This window comes from Amblyomma americanum, chromosome 7 (genome assembly GCF_052857255.1).
Source record: "Amblyomma americanum isolate KBUSLIRL-KWMA chromosome 7, ASM5285725v1, whole genome shotgun sequence".
NCBI lineage: Eukaryota > Metazoa > Arthropoda > Arachnida > Ixodida > Ixodidae > Amblyomma > Amblyomma americanum.
Window position 1 is genome coordinate 77,246,074 of NC_135503.1, and position 23,707 is coordinate 77,269,780.

A 23,707-nucleotide genomic window follows, 5' to 3' on the forward strand; every position below is an offset into this window, starting at 1 on the left:
CTTTCCACTGTGAGAGCTCGCCTCCGCTGCCATACCCGTTCTTGCATATTATCGATGTTGCACTACAGCGTCATCATCGCTTGCACGTAGAGCGTTCCGTGACCATAATTTTTTTCTTCCGCTATACTGCACATGAACGTAGCTTGTCTCATAAAGCGCTGGACATAGACATTATTTGCCAAATCGCGCCTAGCTGTCGCTAGCAGAAAAAAAAATCGCAAGATGCTTTGCAGCATCCACGTTAAAAAGGTTGCTTTGACTTAAGCGCCCCGATGGTTAATTCGCCTTCACGGCCCTCCTTATACCTACGAACTACCACCTATCGCCATGTAGGGTATAGAATCCTAAATTATCACCCGATATTTCCAAGTCGCAAATCCTTCGTATCAGCATCCAAAAATCCGCTCAAAAGTAACCCCGTCGGCAAGACCTTATGCCGGACTGAGGTGGAAGCGCCGTGGAGAGAGCATGCCTGGTAATACACAAAGATACGAAGTGAAAAAGCAAAATTATTGAATTTATTAACATTGTTATATACTAAGAAAGATCCAAGCCGACTTCTGCACCAAGACTTTGGCCGCACACCGAGCGACGAAACATCCGCAGCCATCTCAGCCCAGGGTTAGTCGCCCGCTCCAGTCACGCAGGAAGAAGCCCAAAGCTTCGGCTATAATCGAAAAAGAAAGATAAAAAAAGGCGGATTGGAATTCAGTCAGAAGAACTGGTAACCGAACATGCAATTTCACAGTAGAATCCCCAGTGTGAGCCTACATTTTCCTCCGCACAACAACCACAGGTCAGAAATAGATTAATCCACACATGCTTTCACGTGGAGTATTACAAAGCTCACGTGCTAAGGATAAAACACACTTTGCTACAAGTGTCTGGCATAATGCCTACGTAACAAAATGATTTAAAAGCAGCATTGTCCATAGCCAAGTCATCGACAGAGCACAAGTGGACGCAAACTACGCTGCACAACTATATTGCACTTACCATGAGAAAGGCAGGTCATTGCGAGTATTCCGAGCTCTGGTCGCTGCTTCCGAAGACTCCAGAGCTTAGGTTTAACTCCGCCGAGGTGTCGGGGAGCTCCAGCGCTCGTATTATCCGTTGGCGCTGCAAACGGAAGAGCTGCCTTTCACGGCAAATCGCACATGCAGTGCCGTTGACAATGAAGCGCCGGTCGTAGTCATCATCCAGGTCCTCCGGAAAACTAGAAGACGTCTCGCTGCTTGATTGCTCGAAATCGTTAGCAAAAAGAGCACCTTCCGCAGCACTTGCGCTTGACCCTGATTCCTCGGAGCTGCTCCCTGAGGCATCGTAAGAGCAGGTGGAAGGAACAGCGGATGACCCCCACGAACTGGATAAATCGGACGGCCCCTGGGAATCACGGCGGCTCTCCGGTATCGGCGTAGACGCCCGAGGTGGGTCTTGAAGTATCCGGTCGTCGATACCTGTCATCCACTCGCTGTATGGACCGGGGTACTGCAGGATGCATTCCTGGCTGCCTTCTCGTTCCCCCATGATCTCACCTGCGAATCAAGGAACAAGAATTCAAGCTCACCGTCATTGAGGGATCCACCTCGAAAATTCTTTCACTGCTACCTCATGCCGGCATGCCCACCGCTTATATTTACCCAAGCGCAGAGCACCGGTCTCTTAGCAAGCAGCGTAGTCCGTTGTCGACGTTCGATAAATGCGCACGAGGTAGACGCTCCCGCATGTCGCAGACGACTGAAGACTTCCGTCCAAAGCAGCGCTTTTTATCTCCCCTCTTCCCCATTCCCCACCCCTTCTTCTGTGCTCAGACTTCAGAATCGCGAGGGGGAGCCACACTAGTGGTCACGAGTAGCGCAAGCCCATTCATGGCTGAGGGGAAGGAGGTGAGGGAGGGGTGGGTTGTTCTTTCTTCTGGGCGGCTTCATTTCGTCTCCGTTTCCTTTTATTGATTTTTTTAGAACCGAACGACGAGCTGAATAGGATTATGAGCTTTTGTCTGCTTTTAGGGTTGTAATGCTATGTTGGGGCAATATAAGCTGGAGGGGGGGCAATAAGTATGGTGGGGGCAGTGGCTTCAGTTCTGGTGAAGACGGCCATTCCAAAGTTTTCTAAAAAAGGGCGCCAACCGTCTGTACGTTTTCTTTTTATGTACTGCTGAGCTCGTGATAAGGCGTGGCTTGTGGGTGTGGCGCGAAATTCCGTGAAAGATTTAGAGCCTAAGGATCAGCGGATAAAGCTTCTGAGCTTTTTCTTTTGTGGTTACAATGTCCTGTTCTGGCCATGTAAGCAAGGGGAGTTTACCAAGAAATTGTGAGCTGAGTTCGGGAGAGGCTGCAGGTTCCAAAATTGCCTCAAAAAGAGCATCAACCATCAGTATGTTTTCTTTTTTGTGTATTGCTAAATTCGTCCTAAATTGCGTTGAGCGTGAGTGTGGCGTGAATTCCGTGAAATATTTAGAACAGAACGATGAGCTGTAGAGGCTTCTGAGCTTCTGTGGGTTCAATGTTCTGCTCTGGCCATGTGAGCAAGGAGAGTTTACCAAGAAAATGTGCGTTAATTTCCGACGAGGCTGCAGATTTCATAATTGTCGTCTTTAATGGTGCATCAACCAACCCGTCACTACACTTTCTGTTTGTTTACTCTTGAGTTCGTGCTAAGATGGGTTCAGCGCGGTTGTTTCACTATGTATAAAGAGCCACGAATCGGCCTGTCAGCACTAGGAAACTTGGTGACTGCCCCATTCTTTTCGCGAAATAAATGCTCGCGAAAAATAAGTTGATTGCGGCACTTCGGCGTGAGAAACATTCCGAACGCATTTGTTTTCAACAGGTGTACATGTGCACAGCGAAACTTGAACGAAAACACGAAACAAACGCAAGGCGGGGCCACGGCCAGAGCTTTCAAACCACCTTCCGCACCCGCCTCCCGGGTGCTTCAATCACCGAAGCCTGGCGCCCATGGCGGCCCCATCTTCAAGCTTCGGCATCACACCAACACCACCTGGACTCTCCAGGGTGTGTTGGGCACACGGGTGTAGGGAAAAAAGGCCCCCGTAAGAATTGTCGCCGGATGATTCGACCGCGGAAAATATGTCCTCGGAAAAAATCTCCCCTGGGCAAGAGCCCACTAGGAAAAAAAAAAACCCTAGTGAATTTTTACCCCAACAATGAATACTTCGGCCACCCACTTCAGAAAAAAATTCCCCTCTTAATTCGACTGTTTCTTGACTGAGCATAGATGTAAGCATGAAGTATTTTGCAGCCATAGATCACAATATTGCCATGTAGTGCAGGTCATGCCAAGGAAAGGCACACCACAAAGTCGTTCCACTGGTAACTTCGCTGAAGCGTCGAACGATTCAGAGACGCTTTTGCTCTCGTCCGTACCGTTAATGCCACTGCAAATTTTTAAAGGACGGCCCGCGGTGTTTTGGTGGTGGTGGTGTGAATGTTCAAGTGGGTTTAGACATACAGTTGCCTCTCGGCTATTGTTTCGCCTAGTCCCCGATTTAAATGATTGTGGCTCTACCACTTATCTATGAGGCCAGTGTCCTCTAAAAACTTCAAGAGTGATTGCGGCACAGATTCCCGCTCAATTCCGTAGCCCCAAAAGTACACGATGACAGCCATTACACTAGGCACAGCGCCATCAGGAGGATGAACACCCGGAATCTGTTCGTTGTTTAGCTACTTCCATGCCCATGGGTGGAATAAATGTGGTCCTTTGTCCTCTATCAAGGGTAGCCGAGCGGACCCTCCACGTCATAGGGGGATAAGTGCAAAGCGTTCGCCAGAAAGTTACCATGTTTAGCTCTGTTTACCAGCCCATACTCGTAGGTAGCGGAAAAATATCTATCAAAGCAGTCGGCATTTCTCGGGCATTTTCTGGCGTTAGTCGCATGGGGAACGGTCAGAATTAAAGCACCTCTGTTACCATAACGTTTAGAACAGCACCAGCGGCGACAAGTATCCTGTTTAGAGCGCACTGCATGCCGGTACATAACGTGACGTAATATACGCTGAGCACCAGGGCTAGGCGAAACCGGTGGGTACCCGGGCGGCACTGGTGATCGAGCCCCCCCCCCCACTCTCACATGTGAGGCGTATGCTCAAGTTCGAGGGAGTTACGGAACGTTTGATGTCTCTCATATGGGGAGATTTTTCGCACTTCGAAAACGGGGCTGTTTTTTACCAGTGGCATGTTTACCGCGGTCGTTTTTTACGAAACCCTGGTCACACGTACCCTTACTAGTCCGTACCGCGACACGGCTCCTGCGGGAGTTTTCCTCCAGGAATAAATAAATGGTGCTAAGAAAACATTCAAGTTAGATGTAGAGTTTGAAGTGTCCCTAAACATAAATTAGGTTTAATTCGGTCGATGAGGCGGAAAGCGCGAACTTCATGATTAGGTTTTGCGTAGTGCGAACGCTACCGCACTGGGTAGACGGACAAGACGCCAGGCGAACGTCGCTCTAGAACGGAAGTTGTGAGAGAAAAGTTGGCAACAATTGAAAAAGACGGCTGTCAGTGGCATTGAAAACGACAGCAGCGGACATGCCAATCCAGGAGACGTGCCTGCAACCTGCACTGGCGTAGCCAGAGGAGAGAAAGTATAGGAACAAAACAGCTGTGCAGAAGCAGTGACTAAGAAGACAGGAAGCGATAGCGCGGAAAGAAAGAGGGCGAAGTCAAGGAAGGAAGCTACAATCGCAGCCAGCAGGGTCAAGGACAAAAGGACCAGAGTTATAGTGCTAACAGCAAGCATGTCGAGGAAGGTGAGAGAGAGTACAGTGGTGCTTATCTCCGGTGACTGGAGTATAGGAATGTGCAGTATTAGCTACAATAGAAAAAGCAAAAGAAAGCAAGAGAAAAGCAGTGGCGACTTTCAGGGACAGGAATGTAAGCGAAGTGCTCCATGTAGAAATGGCCGTGCCTCAGGACGTAGTCTTGAAATGGTAGCGTGAGGGTTGCATGATTTTCTAAGCGGTCACAGAAGAGGAGTAGTTGAGTGACTAGAAAAATGGTTTCAAGAGAACTGTTGGGGGCACTTAAGCTCCGCCTCAAGTTTAGGACGCGACAGCCTAATGAGTTATTGCCCATAGATGCAAAATTGATCATTTTTAATTAACATTCATAAATCTTTGGGAGTCCTCACTGCTGGTGCCGCAGTTAAGTGATGCGCCACAGCACTGGGATGGCAGCTGCTGCCACCAGTGAGGCCTGTGCAATCGGAGTTGCTCTTCCCGGACAACTTATGAAGATTACTCATTAAATTAACTGCCACGGTGCGTATTTCGTTCACAACTCGGCGGGCACGTTGTGATGACGCCACAAGGTCACGTGACTTAGGAGGCCCACCTGCCAATCTTGTTGCTTCTCTCGGGAGTTTTCGAGGATTTTTCGCTTACGGTCAACGACGGCGACGCCAGACTTTCTGCGAAACGAGATCCTTGCCGTTACGAAATTTGAAAACTCATTTCTTTATGTGCAAAGCTTACGCGCTGAACTAACATCCCCTAAATTGTGCATCGGGCTCATGTGATAGTTATATTATATGTACGCGACATGCGCACTGCTTGTGCCACGCTATCATTAATCTCTAGCTAAATAAGATGCCCAACAAAAATTAAAGATCACTGCGGCTACCCACATTGGAAGCATGCGAAAGCGTTGACGCCTCCTCGACACTGGTCGACTTTCAAATTTGGCGTCACGGTTGTTTTCTCGGTCAGTTGATTGTTTGTTATCGATTAACTCTGATTATACCCTCATTTCATCCCGGCAACCATTTCGAGTTTTCAAATTTTCCGCCGCACTTCGATCCCGTCCACTGACTATATGACCATCCAGGCTATTTACCCGTCCATTACCTTTTGCTTCTCATTAATTACCTAATTTCCTCTAATTTATCATTCCTTTTATCTCTCTCTGGTTACTTATCGATCACTTATCATTGGTCATGTGATTAATACCAGTAGTAGTAGTGGTGGCTTAATTAAAAGTAAATAAGAACGGAAGGAAAAGAATGTTGCCGGCCGCAGCAATACCTAACTAATATCTTAAGCACCCGAGCCGCAGCCGGCGGAGGTGAAAGGGAAAGAGTAGGGATAGCGAGGAGAAGTATAAAGCTGAGCGATAGAAAGAAGGCTCACGGGAGAGCTTTGTACACTATTCACAAAATACATAAGGCAATCAAGTTCGCGCCGCTCGTGCGCTAATGTTCAGGCCCTGCTCCAAAATAAGTGCACGCGTGCGGCCACTGCGTGCAATTTCTACCGGAAAAAATAAACTGTACATACATAGCCATGCGCACGTAGCGTCCTGCCTCGAACTAATCGCGCGCGCGGCCTGCACATTGCACGAGCAGCCGGGATGGGGCGCCCGGCCGCGTACCCTCCGAGGTAGCACCCACGGAGCGTTCATGTCACGCGTGCACTACCTGGCGAAAAGCAAGCGGGAAGTCAAGCCCGCCTGCTCGATGAACGCACAGAGGCTCACCATTGTTCTGTCACGGGTGCGCGCACTGCCCTGTGGTCACAGGAGCGCCTCGAGACTGTCCGGGATGATTCCCAGCGCCCTGTAGGCCGCTAACATCTCGCGATGCGGCACTGTGGAGGCGGTGCGGCGAAGCAGCATCCGCCCTAATACCTCCACTGCACCGCAGTCACCGCACGCGTCGCTCGACGAAAGTCCGTGGCGCACCCGTCTTTCCCCTGGCCACACGCAGCCGACGCACACTCGGATGATCATCGCGCGCTGGAGGCGCGACAATGAGCGCGCGCAGACGACTTAAAGGCGCTGTGCCAGGGTGTTGCTGACGGAGGTGGTCGTAGATCACCGCACGCACGTCTTCCAGGGCGAGTGGTTCGTCGCTGGGTGGAAGCTGACGTTCCGCGGTGGCGAGCTCGTCGCCTTGCGCGTTGCCGCAGTGACAGGGCACCCATTGCACGCGAATACTCCATCTAACATGTGATTGGCCATTTCGAGTTTTCAAACTTGGCCCCACGCTTTGGCTTCGTCCACACTTCGGGTTTTTCAAATTTGGCGCTACGCTATCGCTCCGCCTACTTCCGGTGTTTTCAAATTTCGTGCACTTTTGTTCTGGCCCCGCCTTCTCTTTGCACATTTTTGGCAACAATTAATTAACTATTCATTCCATTTCGAAAACAATCTTTCAGGAAGCCTCCCCGCATCGTTTTCTTTCGATTACGACCACTCGTTTGACGCTACCGCTTTCGAGTTGTCCACAACTGCTGCCGACACATTTTGCGGACAAGAATCCCGCCTACATAGCCTAGTAAAGTTTTCACTTTAATAAATGTATTTAGCTTGTTCCTAGCCTGTATATGAAGATCTCCTTCTCATCTAGTGTTCTGTTGCAAATCTTCCAAGCCTTGAGCGATAAACCCCTGCCACACTTGCATTGCGTTGACCATATAGTCGCTTTTACGGGTCGTTGATGCGTTCCACCTCGAAACATTCGCCTCCTGAGGTAAAAGGCCACTCGTGGCCTCTCCCGCACTCGAGGTGGATGCGAGAATCACTGTAAGTTACGAGACATTGGTGGCATCAATTTGTAGATATTTTTTCCTTCGCAGATGAGGACGTTTATTCCGGGTCCGTATTTTCTGGCGACGCTTTTCCCGGAACCTCCACATCGAAGACTTGGACGGATACGGGGACAGAAAGGGAAGTTAACGCTTAATTACTTTGAGCAGCACAGGCTAGTCTGGATAAATAGAAAGGCAAAATGTGAAGTTGAAATCACGTGGGACTTCCAACATAGGCAATCGACCTTTGATTACTGTCTAAAGTCGCAGACAATCTGTAGCAAGCTCGCAAAAGTGGAAATGTTACCCAACAATTCTGGGCAGAAGCGTTTGTTTAGCGGGAAACTTTTTTATATGAACGCAATTTTTTTTATATAATGTAAGATACTGCTGCAACAATCAAAACATCTGCAGATCATCCGACAGCAGTCTTGCATTTTTTTCTGTTAACGTTTTTGCTATCTTCAAAAGCGTTCCCCACTAGTTTTCTATGGCTGTCTTAAGTGTTTGATGCGATCGATGGAAACGCTTTAAAAGAAAGATTTTGCTACATATGACAGGAATAAACCATTATCTTCAATATTTCCGTATTATTATCTTACAATTTTCCCATTTTTTTATTTTTGTCCTAGAATGTTGGACATGAGACGAAGAATGAGAGGGAAACTAGGGAGGATATCATAAGAGTATTAGTCTGCAGAAAGAGAAATGATGGCAGTATAAAAGAGGATTAGAAATTTAGGCCAAGAACAAATAACGCAAATAGCAGCAGGCATCCGGGAGGAGTGCAGAAGCGCACTATAGAAATGTGGTATTATAATGATTACGAATGGCTTATTCCAACGCAGCTAGAACAAGTGAAAGCGGAAAACCGCAAGGAAGTAAACATGAAGTCACGCTCAAGAAATTAATGAGGCCATCGATCATTGAAAGATGGTTTCGAGAGACAGCACAGAGGTGCCAAGAAGGCGCAGATTTCTCAAAATGGAGTGTAGAAAAAATGGGACTCATATAAACGAGAGAAAGTGCATGTGCAGAGTCTCGCCTATAGAGGCTGCAAATCCCCTCAAAGTGCGCACTATGGTCAATGACGTCGACCGATTGTCAGGGCACTCTGGTGACGAGATTTCACGGAGGACTCTGGCAGCTACCTGCGATGTCGCGCTAGGGGGTCAACAGCAGCATTACGGCAGACGGTTGACGCCATTGACTGGAGGGCCTCATGTGAGCGGCATTTGCAATCGCCGCTTTCTTGCGGCCACCCTATCCTCCCAAACTTTCTAATCTCTTCCGCCCACCTGACCTTCTGTCGCCCCCTGCTACGCTTATCGCCAAACAAGGACCAGTGGCAGTTCAGCAAGTTAGAACGTTAGGCCGTAGGTACTTCATTTTTCCTGCGTCAAACAGTGCACAAAAAAAACCAGGACACTTGGAACGACACGGAGCGCTCTTGTCCCTGTCTTTCCTTCCAACTGTCCCGTTTTTCTTCCTTTGTGCGCTGTTTGACGATGGAGAAAAACCAATGGCGGTAACTGTCCACCGCTATCAGCTTCCGGGAAGACCTTTGTCGCCACGTTCTTTGAAGGTCACATCTGGATGCATGTGTGTTTTCTAGAAGGCAGGTGCAGCTGAATCACCCCCTGGGATTAATCGGTTTTGGCGGAAAGGAGAAAACGACCCGTCTCCTTGACCGGTTGCAGCGATTTGGCAAGCTGCGGAATGCGACTTTTCTCTCTCTGAACCAAAACCTGGGAAGTCGCCACACGTGGCTTCCAAGATGGCCGATCAAAACAATGCTTACAGCAAAACCACAAAAGCAGTAAAAGCGGACATGTGCAGGGCAGCGTTTGATGCACGGGACGCACCACGAAAAATGTTGTATTGTTGTATATAGAATGACTGAGGAAATTAGACTATAATTGAGTTGCGTTTATTTCATTGCTGACTGCGAAACGCCTCTCGTTGTTTACAAAATTTCCGCATTTAAAAGAGCGGTTGGGTATTTTCATGTAGTTAATCCTCAGATATTCTCTCCCGATATTTTGTTTTTTCCTTTTCTTTTTAATTACTAAAATTTCACCTAAGGCACAATCATTAGCTTGGCGCCAGTTTACCGTTCTATGGGGTCTCCCAACTGAATCCTGGCCAATCCCCCTTCGTGGGTACGTGCCATGTCACGATAGGAGGCAACAACAACAACAGGAAGAACGCGGTCAGCGACGGACATGTACTATATCTGCTGAATTCTTGGCCAATTCCCCTAAGTGGCCGTGTGCCATTGTGTGATGGTAACAACAACATGTCTGCTGGCTCCCCGAGTTAACAGGCTTGGGCCTCAGCCGCAGACGTCCGGGCTGCCAGATCTGCACAAACCGCCGTCGATAGCCTGAGCCACCAGACCCAGGCGCCGCTGTTCCCTTGCTGTCCGGCTGCCCCTATTAACGTCCCTGCAGGGAGCCCAGCCAAATTAACCAGTGCTACCTCACCGCTGCCCCCAATTAATGAGCATCAGCTAAAAGCCATATACTTGCATGGGCGCTGGCCGCACCAAAAACATACTCAACCCGCACGACCTAACCAATGTCCCTAATTAAGGAGCGTCAAAAGCCATATACTATTTACACGGGTGTTGACCGCGACAACCCCGGTAGTCAGAATTATCAGGACTTCCGAATTAATGAAGTTGTCCTACTACATTTGATTCTTTCATCCAAATCAGTAACAGTACTGGAAATGACAGGAGGCAATTAGAGTGAAAGAGTTTTTATTCCCGAACTACAAGGGCATGTTAAATCATAATGAAATGGCCTTCACATTTTTTTTGCAGCACGCTTCCTGTTGGGTACTAGTGAACATAGGCTATACCCAATAGCACTGTTTTTGGACAGCCATTCCTGACCCATTCCAATAAAAAAAAAAAATAAGAGGCAAGCACTGCACTATCAAGACTTTGAAAGATAGGCTGCCTTGCAATAACAACTTGAGCAGTGTACCAAGTCCTGTAGAAATACTTCTGCGTGGCACTGCCCCGAAGCATGAAACCATTATGTGCAAGAATGACACTGATGTGTATAGGACATTTTGTTCAGTGCACAGGACATTCTTAGCACCGATTTCTCCACAATATGTGGAACAGATAACATATATAACACAGTATCACAGATCATTATATTTTGAAGAAGCTGCTATCTGGTGACCAGAGCTCATGTGGGACAATTGATCACTTGATGAGGTCCTTCGGCTGATGACTGCGACGGTAGCATTGCTAGACACAACACAGCACGATCAATATGCAGCTGAAGTCAGTTATGAAATTCTTAGAGTTCATGAAGATGTCAAACTAATTTATCCCTAGTGGTCTATGCGTGATTTCAAGTTCAAACAACAAAACAGAACATGCACAATAAGACAATGGTGTGCTAGAATTACAGATTACATGAAGCAGGTTATGACATTCATCACATGATTTGCAGTGCAACCCATGGAAACAGTAGATGACTAGACTATGCCAGATGCATGCTGTATGATAATGAACCCGAATGACCTGGGGCACAGCTGAGACACCAGCTGTTGAAAAGATATGAAAGTTTCACAAAATAGCTCATCTCAGAGTTTTTTACACCAGAGAAATATTCCTTCAAAATGCCCTCACCTTAGGGTTCAGTGCTTCCATGCATTGAATGTTTCCAGTGGCTGGGGCTCCCGGCGAGATCCGCCCGCCCGTGCAGGGGTCAGTGGTGCCGACTCTCCCTGGCCTGTGGCGCGCTCAGATCTGAACACGTTCCTCGACATAAGTTCATTGATGATGGGCCACGGCTTTTGAATAATTTCAGCTGGCAGCCGCAGCGGGTTCCACGAGTTTTTCAGGTTTTCCTTACGCACGCTCATGGAGGGAAAATTCATCGTAGTCTTTTCTCCGGTCTCTAATGTGGGTGTCTCCGTATCCTTTGCTGTGGTCATAACAGTGGTCATCAGAGGCTGCGCCTGAATCACCAAGAGAGAAAGGGGAATGGGGGAGGGCATATTTGTCAAGTTTGTTCCTTTTCAACACACTGTTGCATGTGGCTTCTTCCTGTTATCTAAAAGCTTAATATCACATGTCAGCAAAGTACAGCCCCACTGGAGAGCTGAGCTTCTCCACTGAGGATGAGTACAGTGCCCATAATTAATGCAATAGCATTTAGGCTGTCTTCTTACAAGAAACCCCTGGTTCCTCCCTAACAAAATTGTCCGTTTGGTCGAAAGGGTCTCTACATCATCAACACTGCCAAATTTGAAAATCTGAGGACCAGAATGCAGTGAGAGCTCGTTGTTTCGAACCTCAATTCGAATTTTCGGACAATTCGAACTACTCTACTTGGTCCGGCCAAGCTCCGTACAGATCTGTGTATAAAAAAGCCCGTTAATTCAAAAGCGAGTCGGTTCCGCTACGGATAATTCTGATAATTCGAACTATGCACCGCCCCGTCTCGGCGGCTTGGCACACAGCACGTGGCCAAAAAAAAAAATCGCCTGCGCGTACTTAGAGGCTGCGCACGTGCTAAACGGGGACAGAAGATGGAACCAGGTAAAACGGTGGAAGAGTGGGTAAAGCCTAAATGGCGGCGTCACCTGCGCGGAAGGGCGGTGGTGTGGGAGGGGGCACGGGTTGGCGAACGCGGTGGCAGCTGCCTACCCTCTTTCCATGCAGCCTCCAAAACTCGAAACTATCGTATTTACTCGCTTAATGAACCGAGCGCGGATCTTGCCAGCACGCAAAGCTGTGCCGCCGCCGATAACATCATTTGTTTTTTTCTATAATTTGAGGAGAGCTCCTGCAGAGGGGTGGGGGGCGCGACGAGGTCGGTGGACTTGGCAGAGCGCCAAGACGTTGTGCACTCTAAGATAAAGCTTAAATATTCGCATTACACACTCGCCACTGTCCTGTTTTTAACCTCGCAGTAAGAAACGCGCGCCTCACCTTCAGGGCCGGTGTTCAGCACGTTAGCGTTATCTCGCCGCCGGCTAGCACAAAATTGCCGGATCTTGTCAAACTGAACGATGCTAAACACTAGCGGCACGAACACGTCTGACCACATGCGTTTGTTGATGACGGAAGGATGGATGGAGATATATGAAATCTCTACCCTTCAAAAAAAATCTGTTGTAAACGTTTTTTCCCGTGTAATGAACCCATCCCGCAAACTGATGTCAACTTTTCTGGGAAAAAAGTGGATCCATTACGCGAGCAAATACGGTAATTACTCGTTAATTCGAGCCCTGTTAATTCGGAAATACGGATAAGTACTGTTGGCGCGGCGCCAGCCAATGCCCATGAAAGGCTACGACTTCAGACGGGCGCTACAAATTACGTGCGAAAAACTTTTTTTTCCTTTGCGAGTGTCGTCCATGCTTCCACCCATCAGTCACCAGCGGAACCACGCGGTCAGCCGCGATCACGACGCCGGCTTTTGGCATCGTTCGCCGCAAAAGGCGCTTGCTGCTATTGCGCGTTCCAATGATTGAGTGGCAGCAGACGGCGTCCGCCCCAATCGCCCATGGCACGATAAGGCGAACATAGCGAAAACGAGGCTTGCCCAACCGGACAAGCGCTGGCACTCTGCCAAGTTCGCTCCCCCCCCTATGATAGAGCTAACGTCAAAAGGACGCTGCACAGCTTTTTGGCGCACTGCCAAGAAACGCGTTGTGGACCGTGAGGGTGGGAAACGAAGAGAGGCATTAACGACTGACACTTTTTTTTCGTTCATATTTTTAGGCAAAAATCGGGTGTGGCTGGGCTCCTTATGCGACTGGGTTCGTTACCGAGTAAATACGGTACATATGCCGTAATGCAAATGGTTCTTATCAGATTTTTCGAGGCCATTCGATAATTCGAACATCGGATAATTCGAACTTTTTTCCCGGTCCCGTGAAGTTCGAATTAACGAGCTTTTACTAGTACCTTCCATTGGATTTATCATATAAGATTTTACTAATCAAACCCAATGTTAACCTTAATCCATCCACTAACCTACTTTAACACACCCACTAATCCACCTTAATCCGTTTTCTGGGGTGGGCCTACTTCCAGAATTTGCTGGGCCATATGGCATTTTCTTCACGAATGTGCGTAAGAAGACAACAATTTTTTTTCTGAAGAGCGTTACCTCTTGCTACTTACGTTTGTCAACAACACATCTGTCTGCAATGAAGGTCCAATTAACAGTCTCCACATGACCACACTACATCACATAACACTGCGCACATAGCGCCTCAACTATTACCTATACTTTTGATCAGTTATATACGTGCCAGTATAGCGGCCTTTGAATTGGGAACAACCCCTCCCCCAACGGGAACGCCATTTGCATAAAACTTGGGGGACACCTGTTTGAAGTGGTGTCAAATGGCTTGGCATGTTCCCGAGGATAAAATTACTAGTTGAGATGAAACCCATAATACGTGCGAGATTCACAACTGCAACCTTTCCGCCCTCAAATGTGCATTCCGAGGACCTTCAGACGGCCATTACGACCGAACCATTTGTCGCAGGGTGTCCCGGATGGTGTCAAACGATTTGTGTCGTGATGCACACGTATGTAAAATTAACCAATACAACGAGGAAATATACTGGCAATAGCGAAGGTGGCTGTAAATCGCAATAGTAGTGCAAAATCCAAGAGGTAAGTGGCGCTGCTTGCGTCTTAGAAGGGATGTTTCCGGAAAAGAAACATCCACGGATGTTTGGATTTGGTCTTTTTCACATTTGCTGAGCACACCGACGCAAACACTTGAAGCTCCCGTAGCTACCGATCTTATATCGAATACTGAGGCAGTGTTGGTGGAGTAACTCTTTTTTTATATCTGTCACTGTACATGGGACACTCTACAGCTAACTAACTGCATCACCATCGTTGAATGTTTGACAGCCACTTAAAAATTCAGTCTGTGCCAATTGCTTAGGAACCCAAATGCAGAGGCACTAGCTGCATTACAGCAGCTAACCTGCCCTTTTTGTTTCATTACCTCTAATGAAACTGCACACTAACCATTGCATATGTAACTGCAGTGGAAAAAGAAATATTCGAAAACTTGACTTTAAATGCCGATTCGTAACTGTTCCAAAGCAGAAACAAGTGTTTGGGCTTGATTTAACGGCGGTGGGAGCTTTGTTGCAACAAACGCAGTCCGCGGCAACTGCAGCAGTGTTTGCCGTTTTAGAAAGCTAGCACTCAGTGCACAAGTTCTCTGGAAAGGCGTCACAGTTTTCGTGGTCAGAAAGTGTCCACGGTGAAACCTGAAAGACTGAGGCTCGAAAGGCTTGGAAGGTACCGTAAAAACCGGACTATAGGTCGGACCGGAATATAGGTCGACCCCCTAACTAACCAATTCTAAAAATGAAAAAGATCTTTTTTCAATGGGAAAAGTACCGAAAGACATCCTTACTTTGAAACAAATGCGACTCGTGAGGTTGCACAATGGTGACAGTATTTAATTTCATTTAAATGCTGCTTATATGTACACCCGGCAAATTTTTTAACAATATCGCGCACCAATCGGCCCGCGTGTTTGTTTCTGGCACAGGCAAGTACGGCGCCGTAGAGCAAAGCCCTCCTCTTCATGAATCGCCGCAACCAGGATGGCGAGCCTTTGAATTGCACCCTCGTGAGTCTAGAGGCACGCGCGATCTCTGCCGCTTTCACGCGGATGCATTCGGCAGTCACAGGCAGCGATCTTGCTCGCAGCGCAACGTTTCCTTCCTATTCTCGATACACTACGGTCTGCCCACGAAATGTTTTCTTCTGGTTGCTGCAAGTTGTAATACGCTGCTTCTGCCTCCGCCAGTACTGAATGCTCTTTTCGGATACTCCAAATTCGCGCTGTACCGACAGGTTCCCGTGAGCTTCCTCGTACTCAATCGTGTTTTTCTTGAAGGCGACGGTAAATTGCCGTTAGCTTCCGCTTTGCATCTACTAAAACGCAAAATGGCACCACTGCTGCTGATGGCGATGGAGGCTGTTGACTTCAGCCACCCATTGTTGCAAGACTTCCGTATTTTTTCCGCCAATGACCGGTATATAAGACGGGGGTCGACTTTTCACCATGGTTTTTTGAAAAACAGTTCGACCTATATTCCGGTTTTTACGGTATGTGAACGCCATAGCTAGGCTTCAAAGGGAAAGGAATAACGCAAGAAGAAATGGAAAAGTGAAAATCAGTCTTAAAACAGCCCTAGCACTTTCGGTGAAGAAACACTAGCAAAAGCCTCGACCCTCTTAATCAGCAACAACTTAGCAGGGTACCTCTGGGTCCACACGCACCCCGCACTCAGAAATGGCCGCCACCACCATGTGAAACAGTGCACACCCTTTAACACTTATAAACGCCCAAACAGATCCTGGACAATGGTGCTGAGACAACTACAACACGGTAGCACAACAGGAGTGTTGCCACACGAAGAGGCGCCGAGAAGAGAAGACTCTTAATCCCTCTTTACCACTTCCTTATCACTGAACTGCTTTTGAAGCAATTTTGGAATGTTGGTTGGCTCGGTTGATAGGGGTTTAACGTCCAAAAGCAACTCGGGCAATGAGAGATGCCGTAATGAAGGTCTCCGGAAATTTCGACCACCTGGGGTTCTTTCAAGCGCACTGAAGTCGCACAGTACACGGGCTTCCAGAATTTCGCCTCCATCGAAATTCGACCGCCACGGCCGGGATCAAACACGCGTCTTTCGGGCCAGCGGCCGAGCGCCATAACCACTCAGCCACCACGGCAGCTCACTTTTGAAATGTGTAGATGTATGTATATACACAAAATTGAAGCCTCCATAAACATTCGGTTTTCACATTTTGCATTTTAGCATTAAACCACCCATTTGGGGAAACTAGTACCGTTCTGATAGTGGATAACGAACGCATTATTTTAGTGCATGTTCTGCGCCAAACTGAGTAATTCAACTATGGGTTTTTTTTATGCCCCTTCGGGCTACTTTCTTTTGAAAAATGTCATCCATCACACAAGACCAAAGTACGCCCTTCATGAGGATAAATTTTGTATTTACGTGCTGCAAAGTGGTGTATTTCGCAGTATAATACTAAAAGAATGTTTTCTAGGCATGTATTAGAAAATAATAAGAAAAATCTGGTATTTTATGCTTTTCTTCGTTAGGAGAGTTCACTTCCGAAAGTTATAACTCCTTTTCTAACTGTATGAAAATTACAAAAGTTTGCGCAAGTGCACTCTATAGTATTTTAATATATTAATAAATCAATATTGAAAATGTCATTCAAATCAGACAAGTGCTCCAAATTGTAACTTTTTAGACTCTCAATGACGTAAAAATACTCCCAGACTTTAATGTTCCTTCCCGGAAAAACGAGAGATCAAAAACTTGGTGCCTTTAGCCTCTCTTAAAGAAGAGAATGCGATAGCATTTGGAAGTTTGTCCACTGCCAAATGTTCCAAACATCCTCCTAAATCTTCGAAGTAGGCCCACCCCAGAAAATGAATTGGCATGGATTAGTGGGTGGATTGATGTGCATTAGTAGGAATTAGTGGTGGAATAATTAATGCATGTTTGTGGGGGTTATTGAAATGAATTCATATGGATTGTTAGGGATTAATGCGTGGATTAAAGTAGATTAGTTGGGGATTACTGGATGGACCAAGGTGGAAGAGTGGGTCAGATCAGTATAACCACACATGATACCGTATTTACGAGCATAATTTGCACCATCACATAATTTGCACCATCGCATAATTTGCGCACCCTTAACTTATCACCCGGGTTTACGAAAAACATTTTTCACTCGCATATTTTATGCACCGCGCTGCGCTAGACCACCATCATGCACGCGGGCTCAACCCTATGGCTCTACCCAGTAGCATTCGGCTATTCCGCGTGTGTTGTTCGGAAGGCTTTTTTAATCTTTTGTGCACTGGGCGTTCATGGTGGTGTCAGAGGCCGCTGTTACAATCGCGGCGGCACCAGCGGCATCGCCACTCGGAACGGCCAGCAGCGTTTCTGGGGAGGATAAGCAGCTGGCAGAAGAGCCAACACCGCTGTTTGGCTGATGCATGTGACTCGACTGCCGGCTGCGCTTTTCTTGGTGGCTCTGACGGCTTGTGTTTGGTTGTTCGGTCGTGTCTTACGATGGGATATCACAACTATACGGCAAGTTTCAAACTGCTTGTCAGCGCCTTATCACGGCGCGGAGCGGCGAAGCCAGCGAGAATAACCGCGTGCGCACAAGTTTGCCCATAGACGACAATCATTGTGTCGGCAAAGTTGTGCGCATGTGGCTATTCTCGCTGGCTTTGCAGCTCCGTGCCGTGATAAGGCGCCGACAAGCAGTTTGGTCGACGCTCACGCGGCACAGTTAAAGAATTGTGTGGTGTGATAATTGATTAATTGATTCGCGCTTGCTATCCAGGACGAAGTTGCGAAATCAAACTTACGGAATCTGGAACTACCGAACAATTAGCAGGGCCGCAAGCGATGACGCTGTTTTAGCGTTTTATTCAGCTTCATGCATGCACCTTCATGCCATCCCGCAAGGGGGGAGGGGGGTGGGGGGGGTGCGCGGCTTTTCATTTAGAGTGAACTTTTTTTCGGCGGGCGGCCAGCGTGGGGATCAGGCACTGGTGCTGACGTATACGCAGCAACATACACTATATATTGCACGTTATTGCACGTTATGACCTTTGTGGAGTTTTTTAAGTCGCGCTCGCAAAATTCCCGCGTAATTTGCACACCCCCCTTCTTCGAGCCCTAATTTCTGAATAAAGAGTGCACAAATTATGCGCGTAAATACGGTAATCCAATGGAAGGTACTTAAACCTTCTAGTCCTCGGATTTTCAAATTTGGCAGTGCTAAAGACACCATGACCTTCTCGACCATCAATTCGTTAGAAACCGGATGGCGTTTGCACCTCCACACTGCTGTCCATATAGCTCGCAGCACCATAAAGATAAAAGCCTGCAGCTGCCGAACTGTGTTGTGTACGCCACACGAACGCGGCTCAGCGACCGCAGCACAAAGAAAACCTGAACGGCTAGCGCCAAAGCATCAGCAGTGCCGTGGCCGGCGCGGGCGAGTGTTCAGGCAACAAAAACCTGCTACGGCATGCACCAGAGCACGGGTTCCACCAGTCTCGTGCACTTGCCTTTTCTCTTTTCCATTGCTTCACAGCTCTAGTAAATTTGCAGTAGTGTGTTGTACTCACTATGGGCAGACTTCTACCAACGAGGAGCAATGTCAGCCAAGGACTCTTCGTTCAAATTACTGTATTTATACGATTGTAAGTCGACTCGTATGTAAGTCGATCCCCCCAAATCGCATGTCGGGGAAAAAAAAATGTTGACGCGAATGTAATCGACCCATTGCATGTCCGAAGACAAAAACTCCGGTGGACGTACTCAAAAAAGAAAATCTACTGCATAGATAGGCTATTCATCCTCACTTGAGTCATCTTCAGTAGTACTGCTGTCTTCGTCGCCGCTGCGGTCCCACAGCACATCGTCCTCCATGGAAAGCCCGCACTTCCTAAATGACCGCATCACGACATTGCGTGGTACGGCCGCCCAAGTGGAAATCACCCCGCCCGCACACAGCCACCAGGGCGGCTCTCTTCACGCGCCCCGTTGGCGTAAATCCCCACCCTTCCGCCACCAGCCACTCGTTATACTCACGCCGGAGTAAGCCCTTGAATCGCTTGTTAATGCCAACGTCTAGCGGCTGCACCTGCCCAGTCAGACCACCGGGAATCACCAGCATATCTGTATGTTCTTTTCGGAGCTCTGCCTTCACTTTCGCGGTAAGGTGGCCGCGAAATGAGTCCAGCACAAAGAGGTTCGGATTACAATCTATGAGGGATGCCTCTGGCCTCAAAAGCCACACGTGACGGTACCAATCAATAACTAAGTCGTCCGTCAGAAAGCCTTTTTCATTCATTCGCACAATCACACCTTTCAACAACATTTCCTTTCGCATAGCTTTTCTATTGAAGACTATGTACGGTCGGAGCTTTGTGCCATCTGCCTAGCATGATAGCATAACAGTGAACCGAAGTTTCTCATTTCCTGTCGAGAAAAGCTTAACTTCGCGAGCTCCCCTCACGCTCACTGTTGTCTTGCTCGTCATGTCGAAGTAAACGGGAGACCGGTCCGCATTGCCGATTTGGCTGAGCAGGTATCGCCGCGAGTCGCGTAGCTTGAGGTAGTGCCTATGGAAGGCGAGAACTTTCTCCTCGTAAGCAGCAAGCAGCTTCTGGCATACACTAGTACGCTGACGAAGACGGAAGCCAGCCCTCTTCATAAATTTCGGAGCCCAAACCCTGCTACCTTTGAAGTCTGTTCGGGATATCCCAGCTTCTGCAGCGAAGAACCGGCTTTGTTGCATGATCATTTCGAATCTCACTAGAAGCTGCCGATCACTTATTTCGGTAACACATGCTGCAAGCTTGACCTCCAGCTCCAGAAATCGTTCGGACTTCGGCCCGCGGAAACCTCTTCGCTTGGAGTCGCAGTCGAAAATTCTGTCTCCCTACTTCCGCCACTCCCACACCAACCGTTCAGAAACGTCGAACTTCCGGCCCGGCACGCAGTTGCTCGTTTCTTCGGAGCAAATGATGGCCTCCCTGTTGAACCTTGCACTGACTGAGCGCTGAATGCTTTTCGAACAGGTCGAGTTCATGGCAAAGCACATGGCCGGCAGTCGGGTCAAATGCACCAACTCCAAGCACCACCAAACAAAAAGTGATCAGTGTCGGGGCGTTGGCTCTTCCAGCAAACATCGGCATTCCCCAGAACCGCCGCCGTTATGCCGCCATATTACACAACCAACTGAAATAGCAGCTCTTCCATCAGCTAGCGACACTCCCGGGTGCTGGCGCAGACTCCGCGATTGTTCGACCCTTGCTTAACTATCCTTACTCCCGCGAGTGAGATGACATGAAATTGGTTTTTGGGGAAAGGAAATGGCGCAGTATCTGTCTCAAATCTCCGCGGAAACCCAGCCATAAGGGAAGGGATAAAGGAGAGACTGAAAGAAGAAAGGAATCAAGAGGTACCGTAGTGGAGGGCTCCGGAATTATTCTGACCACCTGGGGACCCGCCTTCGCGTTTCGCCTCCATCGAAACGCTGCCGCCGCGGCCAGGTTGTAAACCGGGTACCCTGATCAGTAGCCGAGCGCCCTAACCCCTGAACAACTGCGATGGGTAATGGTTTGCGCAGTAAAAGTAAAAAATGAAGAATCCTTGTCGAAAAGCCCGTGGAATACCTGAATGCTACGCTTGGAGCCGTAGAGCAAACAAAAACTTGTAACCTCGCAGTAGCATCCCTGATAACCGTTTTTCTTGCTTTTATTAGCATTCGCAGGTTTCGTTTAGATTGTAAGTCGCCCCCCCCCCCCCCCCCCCCCACACACACTTCGGAACCTTAAATTTAAAAAAAAAAAAGGTCGACTTACAATTGTGGAAATACGGTAACCGCTGCGGATGCAGAGTCGTTAGAATTATCAGAAGTTCTCCCCCACTGAAATACACAGGGCTATGAAAAAGACCTGGGCATCAGTTCGAATTAACAGAGTTCGCATTAACGATCTTTTACTGCTTTTACACAATTGTAAGTCGAATCAAACGTAAGTCCACAACCCATATCTCATATCAGAAAAATGACTTGGAGGTCACTTAAGCTCCGTCCTTAACAGTAGAACGCAATAGCATTATCCGGCTGCCACCGCTTATCATTAACCGCTATCAGCTGCCCTATGCAGGCGTGAAACCGAAAATGTCACTGGACTACTCGTCCACACATCGTGATCGCTGCTGCAAGTCCCACAGCAGATCGTTCTAATGTCATGCTCCAGCGAAATCCTGCACTTCGCAAACATCTGCACTATGAAAGCACGTGGAACAGCTGAAAATTTTGCTTCCCTGTAGAAGCCACATCTCTATCATCCGTTCAGAGACGTCGAACTTGGGGCCTGGCGTGGAGTTGTTCATTTCTTCAGTGCAAAGAATAACATCCATCTTGAATGCAGCCATGAACGAGAGGCGGACGCTTATCTGACCCGGAAAACAAATCTAAGTCGAACGATGGCACGGTGGCGAGAAGCCAAAACAAGAGGGACGATGCACCTAGGGGGATGCCAGCTTGCCACTTATCAACAGCAAAAAAATCGGCCACCACACGCGGGGAGAGGGAGGGACAGCCCCGCAGCAAAAGTGCAACCACGCTGAAGCATCCCTGATACCTCGTTTGTCTCGCCTTTATTTATAGTGGCATGCTTTGGCTTCTAAAGTAAATCAACCCCCGCCCCCCCACCCACCCCACTTAGGATTTTCATAATTTTAAATATAGGTCTACCTACAATCGTGTAAAAACGGTAGCTGCATCCAAGAAACGCAAGGCACCGAGGCTTACAAATTTTGCATGAGAATGAGGTCACATTAAAGGGGCACTAAAAAAGAAACAATAAGTCAAACTAGACTGAAGGATTACCCTTTGGTAACTCTATTGACAATTCTGCACAACCAGATTACTTTGTAGGAAAAAAAAATATCTTAAAGACCTCAATTTCACCTTTGCTGTCTCGCCCATGAAAACTGGGGCTTCCTATGTTCTGTGGATTAAATAAAAAAAAGCACCTCTTGGTGAATCAGGGGGGGCCGCCAATGGAGAGCCCCACCGCTAGAGCGAGCAAAAACGCGGCTAGAAGCGATGGCATGGTGGCGAGAAGCCAAAACAAGAGGGACCATGCTCATACTCGCTCATGCTCATAATGGCTCATACTCGCGGCCATCAGCCTGTCTGTCTGATGTCACGCTCTTGCGCCATTGGTAGTTCACTGCGCATGCGCAAGGTGGCGCCACCTGCGCACACGGTGCGCCCACGCCAGACGCCTTGCAGCTGTCGACCCGGGTGCCGCGCAACCTCCCTCCTAGACGCTCGCGTCAATGGAGTCCCAGAATGCGGGCAAACGCAAGCACACTACTCCCCCAGCTACACTGCGACAGAAGACCAATGAGCGAATGCGTTGGCATCGGCTTAATGCTTCGTTCCGTCCATCTGTCCCTTTGCGAAATCTATCGCACTATAGCCATCAATCAAATGACATCAACTCTATAAGAAAAAAATCCTTGAACACGGCGGATTCGAACCACCATCCTTCTGTCCCGGAGCCGAGCGTGCTATCGATTACGCTACTTCCTGCAAGCGCATATGTAGTAACAACTGTGTACTTAACACCTTAACTACACATCAGTGACACAAGCAGCAACACCGCGCTAAAGGCTTTTGCCTCACCGCACTTTAGGTCAACAAAGGGCCCTGAAGGGAATGAATTTTTTTTTCCACAAAAAACAATTTTTTTCTTATTTTCACAAAAAAAAAAATCTAGCCAGAACTAACTGCAACTCGACCACTCCTATAGAAATGTGCAGAGACTCACGGCTGCCCAGGCTAGTTGCTGCTTCAGAACCTCACGTTCCTCGTTTAAATCGAGCGAGGCCACAGCGGTGGTCAGGGTGCCAAGCAGGCGGCGCACCACAAACTGCTCGCAGGGACCCAAGGCAGCTGGCACCTTGTTCTCCATGACATCCTGTAGCATCTGGTAGATATCCGCGAACTGGGGGAGCTCCAGACCATAAACCTCCGTGGGATTGGCGAAGGGCTGCCGCTGGCACGATTCCACCACCTGCACAAAGACAGCATGCAAAGAAGAAGGGACCAATGCAGGCAAGCCGACAGAGGGTGAATGCAGGCCTTCCAATGCTGACACATTACTGCCACCTCTCTGGAATGACGATTTGATTCTAATGGCACAATGGCAGCTTGGTCATAGAGCACTACCTTGGGAGTGCACAAAACGGGCGTCAATAGAGAGTAAGACACACCCACAAAGAAAATGACAGCTCATTAAGCCTGTGTCACACTGCGGAAACACAAAAGTGACATCGACAAAACACTTTCGCCAGCAAGCCATTAACAAGTTGCTGAACCAACTCATTCCCTAACATGTCACACTACACAAGCAGCAGAGAAACAAGACAGGCTGCTGTAGTATTGCCTCAGTATGACAGCTTTCGGGAACCAGCACTAGGAACAAACAACGTTTGTAGACACAGTTTGGCCTGCTCTCCGGATGGGCAAATTTTCTGGCACCAACGCA

At 48.2% G+C, this 23,707-nt stretch overlaps 1 protein-coding gene across 4 annotated transcripts in view; it reads right to left on the minus strand.

Moving 5' to 3' along the window:
• Positions 1-496: 496 nt before the first annotated feature.
• Positions 497-23,707, minus strand: part of LOC144099331 (uncharacterized) — a 49,140-nt gene continuing 25,929 nt past the window's right edge. For 2 of the 4 annotated variants that reach the window (XM_077632550.1, XM_077632551.1), the window contains exons 5-8: positions 22,988-23,233; positions 11,205-11,536; positions 997-1,535; positions 497-667 (exon numbers count right to left, since the gene is read on the minus strand). In XM_077632550.1, coding sequence (XP_077488676.1) covers positions 11,213-11,536; positions 22,988-23,233 — 570 coding nt within the window. In that variant the 3' untranslated portion in view covers positions 497-667; positions 997-1,535; positions 11,205-11,212. The remainder of the gene's footprint in view (positions 668-996; positions 1,536-11,204; positions 11,537-22,987; positions 23,234-23,707) is intronic. The other 2 variants (XM_077632552.1, XM_077632553.1) reach the window with 2 other exon arrangements.